The 14298-nt window shown below is 44.4% G+C and overlaps 1 protein-coding gene across 1 annotated transcript in view; it reads right to left on the bottom strand.

Annotated features, from left to right (window-relative positions):
* The window catches only part of AGBL4 (ATP/GTP binding protein like 4), a 1406381-nt gene that overhangs the window by 804617 nt on the left and 587466 nt on the right, over positions 1-14298 (bottom strand). The window contains 1 exon segment of the mRNA XM_030571608.1: positions 1173-1389. Within this exon segment, the coding sequence (XP_030427468.1) occupies positions 1173-1389 (217 nt within the window).

The raw sequence follows: 14298 nt of genomic DNA, 5'->3' as shown, positions 1-14298 counted from the left end.
GCATAAGAATTTCAGCTCTCATAAAAAACAAAAAGACAGAAAAAAGAAAAAAAGTTTCTAGCCTTTATGATTGTGGAGAAAAGCTTGTGAAGTAAGTGCACCCTAAAGGCTCAGAAACCAAGGCAAATAAAAAAGAACCAACATTTATGATTTTTAAAAACACTCATGATTTTTAAGCCAATCTTATTATTTTGGGGCCTGAGGGCTTGTCTACAGATTAGATGCAGCAAGTTTGATTTAGCGGGTCTGGTGAAGACATGCTAAATCGATGGCAGAGCATTCTCCCATCAGTTTGTGTCCTCCACCTCCCCGAGAAGCGTAAAGGATGTTGATGGGAGACACTCTTCTGTCGACACAGTGTGGTGTAGCCACTGTGATAAGTGGATCTAACTACGTCAACTTTAGTTATGTTATTCATGTAACTGAAGTTGCATAAGTTAGATTGATTCACTGTGATAGTGTAGACCACCCCTGAGTCAGGATTCTGGAATGTCTGGGTTTGGCAATACTTTCATTCACAGAAAAGTTACATCAAGGTGAGTAGAAGTTCAAGCTTTTCCCACAATGCTCAGATTCAAGCCTGACCAGGAGGGACCATCTCCTGGGGAGAAAGAATAGGCTTAGTCTCTAGCCTCATTTTATTCTTTGATAAGAAGTGTGTCAGTTAGAACCAACTGTGGTGGCATTTTATTTTTGAGGTGGACATTAGAAGTGGGACTAAGACAGCTAAACCCATTTTACATGAGCCACCAAAATATTCAACCATTTTTAGGGGTAAGCTATCTACCCACTTTTCTTTTTGCATATGGTAGTAAAGGCTATAACCCCATTCTGAAGAAATCTCACAGAAATATAAGACAGGATGCTAAGTATCAAATTTCCCCTGTAAAGCTGTTTCAGTTTTCCCATTTAATATCTTTGGAGGTGAACTGGTCCTACATGGTAATCTTAGTGTTGCACTATATGTTGCAGAAGAGATATTTTATATGACATTAAATTACCATTTGTCTATATTTCACCATGCAACTAAGCTGCCTCATGTGTCACTGATAGCAGTAAAACAAATATGTGCATATGTACTTTAGCAGGGATGATGAATTATACTGTGTAAGTATTTAAGGGCAGACATCCATAATGAAGCATGCTAGTTGGCAAACATGCTTATTACTTACCACACTGAGTCCCAGCAATTCTCTGTAAAAGTAGTCCATGTTCCTCCTTTGTAAGTTGTCGAGATAGTGTCGGAGCCGAGTATATGTGTACGGATAGCAGTAGGCAAATTGGTAAATGTCATCCTCCCGGTCAAAGCAGAAAGCAAATGACATGACATAGTTCTTTCTGTGGTCTGGGCAGCGATAGTAATATACATTTTTAGGTGGCAGCCTTTGCCTAAAAAACAAAACACATACAAATGTGTGGACATAAGAATCTTGATAAATTCAAACCTTACAATAAAACTAACTGAAATTCATATTCTTGGTAGAACTAATTAAGTGAAGCAACTGTGAGCCTCAATGGCTCAGAGGTTGGTAACTGGATGGCAAACCTTTCAAGGACATTATTGGAACACATTCTAGATGGACCATATGGACTGAGTCTGTGCCTGGAGGCGTCTCTTTTCAGGTCGGGGTTAGGCATATTTAATGCAACAGTGTCTTGACAAGACATACATTGAACTTAGGGAAGTTTCTGTATTGCAATCCAGTTTAATGGTGAGGAGATATATAAAAACATAGCACAAGCATCAGGAAAAATCAGTTCTTGAGAAACAAAAACCTCTTGTTTAATGAGGTTGTAGAATGACCCCAGAAATTCTCTTCTGAAACAGCCACCTGGTCTTGATTTAGAAAGAGAGAGGGATGGGAGTTTAGTCTAGAATTATTGTATCCTTTGGAAATCCCAGGCTAAATGCATATGGAACCCAGTTACTATGGTGTTGGGCATATTAAACATGCAAATACAATATAATGACTCACTATAGTGGAAGCGCTTACATGACTGTGTCAATGCCTGTATCAATTTAAGAGATGATGAATGCCAATATCTAGTCTTGTCAGATGTCTTTCATAACCATTCAAATTCAATATGATTCTCTTATTTCACATTTGTGTTGTGAAGTACTTCAGAGATATGAGCAAAGACCCTTTATATGAACAGATGCTGCTCCGTGTCTCTCTTCACACCCTCTCTGGGTGTTGGATACAGGTTTTCTGCCTGCAACTAGACAGTCAGATTCTCTAGTTATACCATGTTCCTGTAATTTAATGCAACTAATTTACCACTCATGTTTGGCAACAGCACACTGTAGTCCTGCAGACTCCAACTAATTCAATTATATAGTATTATAAACAGGTCTCATCTAATGGTCATAGCTGATCTCAGCTAAACCAGGATCATGGTGAGGGAAAACATAATATGATTTACAGACGTAGCAACGGTAATGTGTCCTTTCTGAGAAGCTAGACTACTGCAGAGCATCAATTTTGGCCTTTCATTGCTAATAAGAAATGGAGAACAAAACTCTCTCATTGTGCACATGCTTGCCAATTGACAGCCATTAAGGAGTATGATCAGCAAAACTCAGAAGCTACAAAGAGAACAAAAAAGGAATTGAGATGCTGTTGGATAAATACAATAGACAGTGATGCAGTTATTTAGAGCTGTGGTTCTTGAACACAGATGGTTTTGAAGGTTTCCTTCAGTATTTGTGGTTTTCTAAGACTTTTACTTACTGCTGACGATTTATCCTAACAAAGTGGAAATGATTTTTAAGGCCACATATGTGAAGGACACAAAAATACTTTTTTATTTTTTTTTAGAAGTACCATTGGGGGAAAAATTGTCACCAGCCATCTGCATAAAGTACCTTCATCTAATAGGTTCATCGAGTATCTTAACATATTTCTATCACTCACTCTTACTCTGGAGTGCTATAGGACATCCCTCATTTGCTCTCAAATCAAACAGATGATGTGGCAGTGGGTAAATGTATTCTAGCTCCCAGTTCTCAAACCGTAATGCAAGTTTAAACGGTATGTTGCTGAGTTGTTGAACTTTATTTGTTTCCAAATTAGCAGAGGGGGAAATAACAAAGGGCAGGCCTTACTTTATACAATAATAACTGCATGTAAAATGTGACCGATGGGGAAATTCAGAATTCCAGAAAGGGTAATGCTAATTGAAATTCATCTGCTGATAGTTAATGTTTAAATGATGAACGGTTCAATAATTTTGTACTTTGAAGCAAGTTAAAGATAACTTTTGTTAATGTATGAAATACACTTTTGATATTTCATTCCCTTTCTCCTTCATTATAGAAGCTAAGCATCTGTTTTATTATCCACTTTGACACACCGTTTTATGGCTGCATTTGGCTATTATGGCTAATCTCGATGTCTAGGACATCTGGTATTGACATTTCACTATCTGGTGTCTGACACAGCAGTAGAAACCATCCTCAATTCCTAGGTTTAAATTCACCCTCTCAGGGCAGAAATGGTTTAAATTAAGAGTCTGGGCACTATCTTCCAAAAATAATTATAATAGTACTCCTGTCACTGCTAATCTATTCTTATCTCTCCCACCACTTTGTCACTGCTAATCTATTTGTGAGTCATATGGAGAAAGAGAGTCAGTGTTTAGATGCCAACAACACATCTTTACATACAGGAGCCTAATCAGATTCAGATCTTATCTTGGAATTTAAAAAGAAAAGAAAAAAAGATAGAAAGAAAAAGAAAAGAGACACAGTGCTAGATATCACCAACTGAGTTTTTGATAATGAAAAGACATTGCTCAGTTCTTGAATTAACCTTTGTGTCCTAGACACACTATTGTTTACTCTTTCCCTATTTTGTTCTATGCCTTCTGGAAAAGGACACCCACACACTGTGGCAGCAGCTGCTCCTATTAATTTAAAGCTATTACAAAAATTAAAATTAAACCCAATTACTCTGGCTGGTTTATAGTCGGGGAACGGCTTAGTCTGATTGTTCCCTCTGGTTATGGACAAAAACAATATTCCTACCTACAGGCAGCTGCCAGTGGAATACTAATGCATCCAGGGCCTGGCAGGGACAGATTCAGAATGCAGAGTTTAACTGCATTTCTGAGTAGAGAAAAATATCTTATCACGGATCTGCAGAAATGCACCGACTTCCTATACTGTAGGTCACAATGCAATCATTTCATGGTTAGTACTAGGACAGCAAAGTTATGGAGGAACCTTGATACTTTTATTCGTCATTCTGCATTTCCAAGAAGTGAACACCCATAAATGTGCCCTGCTCATTGATACACAAGTGCCTGAATCTCATCACTTCACAATGGTTATTTATAGGAAAACCCCATGAATTCCAAGCACAGCTGCAGCACGTAACATCTTCCAGGCAACTTATTTTCAGTTTGTTTTTAGAAATGTATTACAGAAACATGGTTTAATATTTTACCAGTTTTGAAACAAATTTGGGATGCCAAGTTTGCAAGTTACATGCCAAAATCATCCAGGTGATAGTGGAGTACAGACAGAAAGCTTTCCACTCCACTTCTGGCTCTCCTCATAATCCTAGGAGAAGTGCTGCAGCTAGAGAAGGGCATTCCAAGGCAATGCTCAAGGGTCCAAGCTTTTGAGTGCATTCACTTCCTTCCCTAGCAAACCACTACATCTAATCCTTGTACTCATTTGCTACTCTAGGTAAGGATTGGGTGTGATTGACATATTGTTCCCCAGAATACACACACTTATCAACACTGTGTTTATAGAGTACAATATGATGAGATTTTCAAAACCATCAAGGGGATTGGGTGGCAAAAATCCCATTGACTTCAGTGCAGGCCAGGAATTCACCCCATCTCTTATGATGGGAAGCAAGTATCTAAATTCTGTGTTTATGTAGCATCCAGTAGTGACTCCAGGTACCAGTGATCCAAGCACGTGCCTGGGGCGGCAAGCCTCAGAGGGTGCCCTGTCGGTCCCTGCGAGGGCGGCAGTCAGGCAGCCTTTGGCGTCTTGCCTGCAGAAGGTCTGCCGGTCCCGCGGATTCGGCAGCAATTCGGCGGCGGGTATGCCAAAACAGTGGGACTGGCGGACCTTCCACAGGCATGCCGCCGAATCTGCGGGACCGGGATCCTCCCACAGGTGCGCCGCAGAAGGCAGCCTGCCTGCCGTGCGTGGGGTGGCAAAAAAGCTAGAGCCGCCCTGGTAGCATCCAGAGCAAATGGGCTCCTGGTCCATGGTGGGGTTCATAGGTGCAATCACAATGCAAACACTAAATAATAATAATAAATTTTGAGGTTTTTCCTAACATGGGAGTAAATCTGGAAGTCTTTACCCAGACAAAACTCCCAATGGCTTTAAAGAGCAACCTAAACTGTATTTGGCCCATTTTTAATGTGGCACTCAGACACAAATTAAACAATTGCCACCATCTTCAGGATTGGCCAAATGTATCACCGTCAGTAGACAGCAAAGAAATGATGATGATCTTTGGAGGAAAAACAAAAAGTGATAGGTGCTGTAAGAGACTAATGGATGGAAAATAATAAGTGATATTACTTGTAGGGAAGCGATTAAATGAGTATGCTTGCAAAGTAATGTTAGCAGTGGTGACAAACTGTGATCATTTTCAGCTGCCATCAGTTTGCAGCAATAGAGATGTAAGTTTACTAAATCACGGAACTACAGGTTCTTTTAGGCCATTGCAAGAGATGGGCCTGAATCAAAACCTTAAATCATAGAATCATAGAATATCAGGGTTGGAAGGGACCTCAGGAGGTCATCTAGTCCAGCCCCCTGCTCAAAGCAGAACCAACCCCAACTAAATAATCCCAGCCAGGGCTTTGTCAAGGCTGGGCTTAAAAACCTCTAAGGAAGGAGATTCCACCACCTCCCTAGGTAACCCTTTCCAGTGCTTCACCACTCTCTGAGTGAAAAAGTTTTTCCTAATATCCAACCTAAAACTCCCCCACTGCAACTTGAGACCATTACTCCTTGTTCTGTCATCTGTTACCACTTAGAACAGTTTAGATTAGATTCATCCTCTTTGGAACCCCCTTTTGGGTAGTTGAAAGCAGCTATCAAATCCCCCCTCATTCTTCTCTTCTGCAGACTAAACAATCCAGTTCCCTCAGCCTCTTCTCATAAGTCATGTGCTCCAGCCCCCTAATCATTTTTGTTGCCCTCCACTGGACTCTTTCCAATTTTTCCACATCTTTCTTGTAGTGAGGGGCCCAAAACTGGACACAGTACTCCAGATGAGGCCTCACCAATGCCGAATAGAGGGGAATGATCACGTCCCTCGATCTGCTCGCAATGCCCCTACTTATACAGCCCAAAATGCTGTTAGCCTTCTTGGCAACAAGGGCACACTGCTGACTCATATCCAGCTTCTCGTCCACTGTAAAGCCAAATACCTATAAACTTTTGTGGTGTTTGAAGTCCAAACCCAAATCCAGACCTTAATTTTGCAAATGACTTCAGCCTTTCAATGGACCAATCCCAAACTCCAGATCTGAGCATCCCTCAAATTTTAGACAACCAAATCTAAATCTGACAGCTTGACTCCAATCTATTAATTAAAGAGTTCAACAATGTTGGATAAAATATGAGCAATTTAGTCGTCCACTAAAAACTTTTCTTGCCTTTTGTGAGTCAGCCCTTTCAAATGGAGATACTTACAGTTCCATTTTTCTTTTAGTCTGAAGCATTATTTTTCTCTTCACTTATTACTGTTGTCAACTAGAGCTGCCATCTTCAAAATTCCAAACTTAAGGTGACAGCATAAATTCCTAGGATTTTCATTGCACAGGACTCTACACTTGATTCATGGAGCAATAGTGGGTGTTACAAGTGGAGTTAAGTGCTCTGCAGAAAGCAGAATCTGTTTTGGCACAGCTGACTCAGGCAGTTTCAGACACTGAGAAATAACAGTCTTGCTTTTGTACTTGCTAACATTAATTAGAATGGCCACTAAATAGATTCCTCATCTCTTACAACCCAGCTGTGCAACTCAAGGTCTTCTACCTCTACAAGTATCTGGTTTCTTCTCACTGAGTAGGAAGATCAAAGTTGCATGTACATCAATGGGTTTCTTAAGATTGGAAAGTCTACAGTCTCAGTACATCACAAAGCACACAGCTTCCAAGGGTTAATGCATTAATTGAAAGAATTAAATGAACTGTATGAGGAATGCTTGGTAATTGAAATAATTAAATGAACTTTGCAAAGATTGCTTGTTAATGGTTTGTATTCTTTACAACTTCAAGGGAAAGAGGGAAAAGGAATATTTTTTTTCAGATTTATTACAATATACAGTGAACAGAGAAAAGATTAATTTGATTTTTGGAGGATTCCTTCACTTAAAATGCTTGTAATGAATCTGGAAAACTGTCAATATTTCACTGGTATAATGAAACCTTTTGGCAGGGCAGGCTTCTTACAAGGCCCAGTCCTGCTCCATTTAAGTCAGTGGCAGGAGGACTGGTCCCCTAGACAAACACCACCATAAAAAGGGCAGGAAACACATTCCAGGATAAATTTACGTACTTTAGAAAGCTTGAGAGCTTAATACTGGGGTCAGATTTTCTAAAGTGGTCACCTAAATTGTACCCACAAACTCTGTGCATGCAGTTATCTACTTTGCACTGCAAACGTGCATGGGCACATTTTTCAGAAAAACTGTAGGAAGCCACTTTGGAAAAATCATCCCTTCAACTCAGAAAAAGTCACTGGTGAGGGGAATCAGTGGAAAATGACAATAAGACCCTCTGTTGTTCTGTGTTTGTACAGCACCTACCTCAATGGAATCCTTGTCTATGACCAGGCTTCTAGGCACTATGGAAATACAAATAATGTAACTACTCTAAGTCCAGTCAGAGGGGTCTGGTTGGAGACATCACTGATGAGAAGGATGTGAAATGCTAAGGAAAGGGCCTGCAATGAAGCAATGTGGAGTACTCTCTAACAGCAGATCAGGATTAGGAGATGTAACACAGAATTAATCACTTGCTACTTTATATTGCTGGCAAAAATGCAAACAAAAAAAATTACTCTATATGTTGTTACCTCTCTGTATTCTTAATCCCTTCTGCTGCTACATCTAGCCACAATTCACCAAGATACATGTAACGAGTTTTGTATGTGCTAGCTAGCTACAGAGAGATGCTTGGATGAGAGAAACACCCAGCTCAGCAGTCTTTGTACAGGCAAAAAAAAAAAATGGTTACTCGCCTTCTCATAACTATTGTTCTTCAAGATGCGTTATTCATGTCCATTCCAACCAGGTGTGTGGGCACCACGTTCATGGTAGCCAGAAGATTTTTCCCATAGTAGCATCCATCAGGTCAGTCTGGGCGCCCCCGGGAGTTTTGCCTTCATGGCACTCAATATAGAGCTCTGCCGACCTGCCACGCCCTCAGGTCCTTCTTGCTGGTTACTCTGACAGAGAGGTAGGAGGGTGGGTATTGGAATGGACATGAACAACGCATCTCAAATAGCAATGGTTACGAGAAGGCGAGTAACCATTTTTTCTTCTTCAAGTGATTGTTCATGTCAATGCCAATCAGGTGACTCGCAAGCCCAAGTTCAGGAGGTGAGGTCAGAGTCTTCCACTGATTGGGGTACTGCTCATCCGAAGGCTGCATCGTCTCTGGCCTGCTGGGTAATCGCATAGCGAAAGTATGCATAAGGGACCACATCGCCATTCTGCAGATTTCCTGAGTGGGGTCCTGCACCAGGAACGCTGTTGATAAAGCCTGCGCCCTGGTGGAGTGCACAGTAATTGGAGATGCAGGAACCCCGGACAGGTTATAGCACTCATGAATACAGGACGCGATACATGATGAAATGCATTGTGATGACACAGGCAGTCCTTTCATTCTGTCCGCCACTAACACAAATAACTGGATCAATTTTCTGAATGGTTTCATTCCCTCGATGTAAAAGGCTAGCGCCCTGTGGACATCCAGAGAGTGGAGTCTCTGCTCCCTGCCAGTGAAATACCAGGGTAGACTACCAGGAGAAAGATGTCCTGGTTGATGTGAAACTGCGACACAACCTTCAGGAAGAAAGCAAGATGAGGCCGGAGTTGAACCTTGTCCTTATAGAACACGGTGTAGGGAGGCTCTGATGTTAGGACCCTGAGCTCAGACACCCTCCTGGCCGAGGTTATCGCTACCAGGAACGCCACCTTGTAAGAGAGGCAGAGCAGGAAGCACGTCACCAATGGTGCAAAGCGGGGAGTGTCCCATGAGCCTTGAAAGGAGCAGGTTGAGGTCCCAGGCAGGGACAGGCTGATGGACGTTAGGGTATAGCCTGTCGAGCTCTTTTAAGAATCAGCTGACCATGGGGTTAGCAAACACAGAGCAGCCCTCCGTGCCCAGGTGGAAGGCTATGATGACATCTAAGTCCACTCTTATTGATGACAACAAAAGCCCCTGCTGCTTCAGATGGAGGAAATAGTCCAGAATAAGCAGCACTGAGGCTAGCATAGGGGACAGATGGTACTGCACCAAACAGACTGAAAATCTCTTCCACTTGGCAAAGTATGTGGCTCTCACAGAGAGTTTTCTGCTGCCAAGGAGGACCTGTCTAACTTGCTGAATCCAGTGAGGGGATGATGGCAGCCAACAAGACCATGCGGAACCTGAGTTTCTTCACAAACTTGTTGAGATCTCATAGGTCCAAGATAGGCCTGAGGCAGCCTTTGACTTTTGGTATTAGGAAATACTGGGAATAAAAGTCCTCACACCTGTGCTCCTGAGGAACCTTCTCCACTGTCCCTAGCGATAGGAGCGACTGTACCTCCTAGATAAGGAGCTGCTCATGAGAAGGGTCCCTGAAAAGGGACGGAGAAAGAGGGTGGAAGGGCACAGAATTGGATGGAGTTTCCCCTCTCTGCTGTGAGGAGCATCCAGCAGTCTGAAGTGATATGGGACTATGCATGGTAGAAAGGGGACAGTAGCGAGCAAAAGTAAGGTGGTATAGATCCAGTTTTTGTTCTGGTGTGCCATCCTCGACTGCATCTTCAAAAAGCTGGTTTGGGGCCGGAAGGTGGTTTGGGTTGGCCAGAGTTCTGGCCTAAGGAGGAGTATTGTTTTTTTCTGCCACTCCTGTTCCTCCTCTGAGAACTGTCCCGGCAGTTCTGCTGATAGAACCTCAGAGGAGGTTGCAGCCCAAAGTCCTGAGGGTGGCTCATGAAACTTTCAGGCTATGCAGCCTCTTATCTGTCTTTTCAGAGAAAAGAGACACACCCTCAAATGGGAGGTCCTGAATGGTCTGTTGGACCTCATAAGGGAGCCTCAAGACTTGGAACCAGGAGCCCCTTCTCATGGCCACCCCCGTAGCCATGACCCTAGTGGCAGCATCAGCACTGTCCAACGTGGCCTGGAGGGAAGCCCTTGAGACTAGCTTCCTCTCCTTCACCAAGGCCGAGAACGCAGCTCGGGAGTCTGAAGGGAGGAGCTTTGTAAATTTGGCCATTGCCGCACAGTGTTATAAGAGTACCTGCTGGTTCAAAATATAGATCTGCAGACCCCCTGTAGAATAGATCATAGAATATCAGGGTTGGAAGGGACCTCAGGAGGTATCTAGTCCAATCCCCTGCTCAAAGCAGGACCAATCCCTAACTAAACCCTCAAATGGCTCCTCAAGGATTGAATTCAGGACCCTGGGTTTAGCAGACCAATGCTCACACCACTGAGCTACCCCTCCCCCGTCTTTCTTCTGACAAGGTTGAGTCACTTAGACTCCCTGTTTTTAGGGGTGGGCCCCTAGAAACCCTGCCACTCATGCTTATTAGCAGCATCCACGACAAGAGAGTTGGGAGGTGGGTGGGAATACAACTGTTCATACCCCTTGGATTGCACAAAATAACGCCTCCTGTTGTGTTTGGCAGTGGGTGGCAAGGAAGCTGAGGTCTGCCACAGGGTCTTGGTGGTATCCACAATAGTCTTAATAAGTGGCAAGGCAATATGAGAAGGACCTGAGGGGGTGAGGAAATCCACCATGGGATCAGCTTCCTTGACCACCTCCTCAGCCTTAATGCCCAGGCCCTGAGCAGCCCTTTGCAACAACTTTTGTAGCACCCAGTTGTCCTCAAGCGCCGGGGCTATGGCTGTGCCTGCTAGTGCCTCATCCAGAGATGATGAGGAGGAAGCCCTATAAGCAATGGCTGCTCCCCGCCATCAGCTCCCAAGGGGTCCTGCGACTCTTGGAGATCTCAGGGGAATGCAGGTGCCAATGGAGTGCCCATTAGCACTGAGGCTGTCATCACCGAACTCGGCATTGGTACAGGAACCGGAGACACTGATGGTGCTGCCGGTGGAGCTGGTGCCAAACCAGCTGACTGAGCTGAAGATGATGGCGGGGCTGATGTCTGCACCACTGTTGGTACTGAGGTCATTGGTGCCGAAAATGCTGTCAGGACTGGAGCGGGAGTTAGTGCCGAGATCGCTGTTGGTGCCGAGGTCGAAAGAGTTGCTGGTGCTGACGCTGGTGCTGCAGTCGATGGTGTTGGCATGCTGGCAGGTGCCAAGGCACGCTGCGCGGTTGATGGTGGGACAAATGTGGCTAAGGCCACCAAAGATGCTGCGGAGCAATATCCTTGGATCCCTCCTGGCTCTGGTGAAAGGCCCAGTGTCCAGAATGGCCAGTATGGTGGATTCTGCCACTGCGCTGGCTGTGCCTGGAGCTCTCTCGCCTTGCTCTGGATTTTCGACTCCTACTCCTCTGAGAGCGGCAGGAGTCAGACTCTGACTCCAAGATCTCCGAGACTGAAGACCACAGAGGTGCCAAGCTTCGATGCATGGAGCATCAAGAGCTTGGGAAGCAACCAGGCTCTCTGTCTGAGTGGGCCAGTGCCGAAGGATGTGGAGTGGCGAATGCCTAGACATCATTGCCGGCTTCCCTCTTGACTGCACCTGGGGGTGGGGTGAGACCGCCAGCGCAGGGGATTCCTTCCTCCTAGGGGGCAATAATGGTGCCACAAGGTGCAGAAGATCTCGAGCAGTTTCAAAAGCTTCTGGCGTCAAAGGAAGTGGCAGCTTCTGGCCCGTAGTGACCAGTGAATGTGCGGGGCCTGGACACAATAGAGTCCACGCAGCCCTAATGGGGGATCTCGAGCTGTGGCCCTCCTGTGGTCTCACTCATTTAGATTTAGCTGGAGGTGATTGACTGTCTAGCTTCTTTTTCTTCTGAGGCACTGGTGAGTGCTCTCTGCTGGGCCTCGGGAGATGCCAGGCCGGTGTCAAACGTCCTGAAATGAGTCCTTTCTCGGCACCGAACTCAATGATAGTACCGAGGCACTCCGTGTCACCGAGGAAGTGTTAGGAGCCAGATCCCCTGAGCCTGGGTCCGAATGGGGGCGTAGAGCTGCTTCCAGGAGGATCACTTTAAGCTGCTGCTCCATTTCTGTAAGAGTTCTAGGGCGGAACTTGCGGCAGATCTTACAGAGCTCCTTTCAGTGACCCTCCCCTAGGCACCGTCAGCACGAGGAGTATGGATCACTCTTTGGCATGTGCTTCGTGCAGGCCACACAGTTTTCAAATCTCAGAGACAGCTCCGGGGAGTCAAAAGGTGGGGATGAGACCCCAACAACTCTAATTACTAACTAAAACTACTAAGACAAACTAACTACATACAAAGAACTGGAGTTGAACACGCTTGCTAAAGCGAGGACTACGGGAAGTTCCAGCCTACCGTCACTGGCGGTAAGAAAGAACTGAGGGGGTGGCAGGCGACAGGGCTCTATATTGAGCACCATGAAGGTGCAACTCCAGGGGGCGCCCAGACCGACCCGACGGATGCTGCTCTGGGGGAAAAAAAACTTCCGGCTATCGTGCACATGTGCACTCGCACACACCTGACTGGAATCAACAAGAACTCAAAGAAGAACCCGACTTTGCTACAGACTTCAGTGGTAGTTTTGACTGCACAGGACTGTAGGATCAGTGCCAAAGAGGAGATAATCAATTTCTCCTAATCTTTACTTCACAATGGATTTTGTGGTACAATCAGAGCCGCTGTTCTCATTTTACTTCTGACTGTGAGCAACTATTAGATTTTCTATCCTTATTCACTCCTGAAAAAGATACGGTTTGAACTGGAGTTAGGTGAGAACTGGCCATGATGCAGACAGTTTGTGTCAAACCTGCATCATGTTGCTTACATTCTCTAAACCTCAGCACAGCATTTTTGTCTTTTGTCTTTTTCATAGCTTGTTTACTGATCCTCAGTGTCAGTGTGTCAGGCGGGGTCCAGGCTTGGCATAGCCTGCCATAGGCCTCGTCTTGCAAAGATGCTACAGCAAATATCTTAGGATAGTTGTCAGACATGAATGGCATTCCAAAATCCCTTACCACCAGCACGTGCAATAACCCTTTCCACTGGACAGGCAGCAGGTTTAATTTATCTTCTCCATCTCAAATATTTCCATTCCACTGTAACCAAACCAATATACCTTCCTCCATCTTTGTTTGTCCTGGCCCTTGCGGTAGTGGCTTCCCTCCATAGCTACAGTAGCAATAAGTCTCCAGTACTATACTTATTTTATAAAAACTCTGTCTAGAACTGCAGGAATAATGAATGGTGCTGACTTTTGTGGTTGTTGAAGTATGCTTTGTCTACTGACCATGAGGGTTCCAGACAGCTATTCCTAGTTAATCTACCTCTAGGTAATCATTGAAAAAAAAAAGGTTTTCCAGAATATGCCAATGTGGTTCTGAGCTTTGTATCTACAGTTGGGGTTCTCAATCTGGGGATCACGAACAAGTGTCAGAGGGGTAGGTCACAACCATCTTAGCAATATGGGATGGGTAAGTGGGAGGGGACCAGTGGGGGAAAAGGGGGTTGCCATATAGAAATTGTTGAGAGTCATGGACAGAGGCATCACACCATGGATCAGGGAGGACCATCTTACTCAGTCTGCAGCACGGTTACCGTTCTGAAGACTGTGACACCAAGAAGATATAAACAAACTAGAGGCAATTCAAAGAACAATAAATATAATGAAGACTTATTTGAGAAAAAGTAAAATAACTAAATACAGTATGAGAAGCTTGTCACACAAAATGTCTAAGGGCTAAATCTGCCTCTGACTCATCTGTGCATGAAAAGCTGAAAGCCACTAATTTCTCTGCATGTTGTTCTCTCCACACCTAACTTTTCAGCCATGCAGAAGTTGGAGCCATGCCCAAGAACCCTGCCATTAAAAAGCAAGGCTCCCCTGACATCTGCCGGAAAACTGGATGATCAGAAGACAGCTAAGAGGTGCCAACAGGAAAGAAAGAGTAAACATCCAATCA

This window comes from Gopherus evgoodei, chromosome 8, assembly GCF_007399415.2.
Source record: "Gopherus evgoodei ecotype Sinaloan lineage chromosome 8, rGopEvg1_v1.p, whole genome shotgun sequence".
NCBI classification, from domain to species: domain Eukaryota; kingdom Metazoa; phylum Chordata; order Testudines; family Testudinidae; genus Gopherus; species Gopherus evgoodei.
Note: the sequence above shows the minus strand (reverse complement) of the source record. Positions and strands in the feature narration are given on the sequence as shown.